The sequence below is a fragment of the Camellia sinensis genome, unplaced genomic scaffold, assembly GCF_055761805.1.
Source record: "Camellia sinensis isolate YWXY unplaced genomic scaffold, ASM5576180v1 Unanchor1, whole genome shotgun sequence".
Taxonomy (NCBI): Eukaryota; Viridiplantae; Streptophyta; class Magnoliopsida; order Ericales; family Theaceae; genus Camellia; species Camellia sinensis.
Window position 1 is genome coordinate 13,357,156 of NW_028128987.1, and position 2,398 is coordinate 13,359,553.

Here is a 2,398-nt window from a genome sequence, read left to right on the forward strand (position 1 = left end):
TTGAATGCCTGTGGGTGAAGGTTGGATTGTTTGAATTGGAACAATTCATCAAAATCCTTGATTTAGCCTACTTGCGAGTAGCATCCTCTAAATCATTTTCACAAACAAACATGCAATGTTTTGTTCTAACTTAGGCGATCTAGTCTATACTTGTATGTTATGCGCATCACATAGTAGTTCTAGGTTAATAATCGGAATAAGAACGCATGTGTTTTCAAAAAAACAACATATCATGTTAGTAAAGGCTGATCCTTGATCGGGCGAGTGGGGCTGCTCATTGCATGACCTTCCCCTCTCGTACCCAAGTTCCCGAGGCAACTTTGGTGATGACGGACATGTGGCCTTAGGCACGAGTCAGGGTTTCCTAAATTTCCCAAAAATAAAACATTTAGATGGCAACCCTATATCTGGCGAAAGCAGTCCATGTTTGACACTTCTTTAAAAAAATCAGTTTTCCAAAACGATTTGTCGGATTTGGACTCTTTGGTGATTTATCGGTCTAACATTGCACTTTGTGAGATTAGATTCAGAACCGTGACATTGAGTCCGAACTTGTAGTAGCTAAGAACAAACGAATTCGAGCCCTCGGGCGCGGAGCCGGGAGTTCTCGGGCGGTCTACAGTTAGGTATAGAAGATATCTACGCACCAACTTAAGAGGGAGTGTTGGCGTGAGTCAAGGTCCTTACATAGCATAATATTGTTACCTTCTTTATGTATACCATACTTAGAATATATGGTGTATCATTCCTTATTGACTGATTGTATCTCTTCCTTATTGAGCACACCTCCTCTTATATAAAGGTGTGCTCTGTTCTTATAAGAAATATATAAGAATTCAATTCTTCTAGTAAATTTACCAATGAGCAAATGGATTAGAGTTCAATTATGGTATTAGCATCAACATTATAGGTTGAACTTGAAGATGAGCTTGACTCCAAAGTACTTAATTAAGAGTCAACAAGAGAAGATCAATAAAACTTACTTTAGAAAATGAACAATACAAATAAAAATGAAGATAAATAAATTCTCATATTACCCGAGTCATATTGCTCAAATTCCTCTACATCATCTATTGTCTTTCGAAGAGAAATTGGAAGGTTGCTTCGAAGCCAATTTTGAGTACATACAAGAGCTTCAACCATAGAAGGCGAGAGTGAACTACGAAATGGGTCAAGAATACGCTCCCCCGATACTAAAAGCTGACTCCGACGCAATGGTAGAAATAGAAATGGCCAACACATCCCTTGCAAGTTGCGGTAGCACTCTATATCTGGTTGCATTCACCTTCCAATAAGCCAAAATCTCAAATGTTTGATTCTTTGCAAAATGTTCAACCTCGGACAAATATTGTTCCAATTCCGACTTAGATCCACTAGTGCATTGCCCCTCCAAATAGGAATTAAATTGGGAGTTAACCAAAGAATAAGGATCATTATCATCATCTTCCACCATATTCACAACTTCACTCACACTTCGAAGTTTCTTATTTGAAGGATAAAATGTGACATAATGGCTATACAAACGACTTAAACAACCCTTAACCTTGTCTACCATATCTTCCATCTTCTTATTATCTCCAAGAAATAAATTTGAAAAGCAAAACTACAAGTATGCCATTTTTTTGGTAAGATCAAAAACAACCGCAACATACGATAACAAATTGATCTTACTTCCATCCCCTCTATACTTGCTAAACTTTTGTTTCATAATCTTTGCCATTGTGCTCAAAGTATCATCCTTCTCCAAAATTAATTGGTTAATTTTGCTTTCAATAACAAATATTTCTTTGTAAAAAGCATTGGAAGTCACAAAGAGAGACCCCAAAAACTTCTTAGTTGTAAGATAAAATAATTTTACAAACCTCAAAAACAATCTATATTTTTTCCAATCCAACTCATTAGGACTTCTCCTTATGCCACCATCAACACCCTTGAAATAAGGTTCAAAATTGGAATCCACAAACTTCAAGCGGTTAAAAGCCTTCTCATACTTTTCAGCAGCCTCCAACATCAAATAGGTAGAGTTCCACCTAGTTAGTACATCTAGGCATATAAGAGCTTTTGAATCAAGTTTGAGTGTGGCTGTAAACTTCTTAAAAGCATCATGCCTATGAGAAGAAGACCTCACATATCTCACCGCAAGTCTAATGTTGGCAATAGAATCGTCCATTTCTTTCAACCCATCACTCACAACGAGATTAAAAATATGTGCACAACAACGTATGTGAATAAACTCATGTTGCAAAATAGTCCCATTCTAATCTTTGGTTATTACTTTCAAATATTGAATGGTAAGATTATTAGAACTAGCATTATTAACTGTTAAGGTGAATATGCTATCAATGTTCCACTCAATCAAACACGACTCAATTTTCCTACCCAATGTTTCTCCTTTGTG

General features: G+C 36.6%; 1 protein-coding gene across 1 annotated transcript; it reads right to left on the reverse strand.

Moving 5' to 3' along the window:
- Positions 1-1,171: 1,171 nt before the first annotated feature.
- On the reverse strand, positions 1,172-2,170 carry LOC114303535 (zinc finger BED domain-containing protein RICESLEEPER 2-like). The gene is made up of 2 exons (XM_028248674.2): positions 1,672-2,170; positions 1,172-1,575 (listed from the first exon to the last, which is right to left on the reverse strand). The coding sequence occupies exons 1-2, from the start codon at positions 2,168-2,170 to the stop codon at positions 1,172-1,174; spliced, it is 903 nt and encodes a 300-aa protein (XP_028104475.2).
- Between the last annotated feature and the right edge of the window lie 228 nt (positions 2,171-2,398).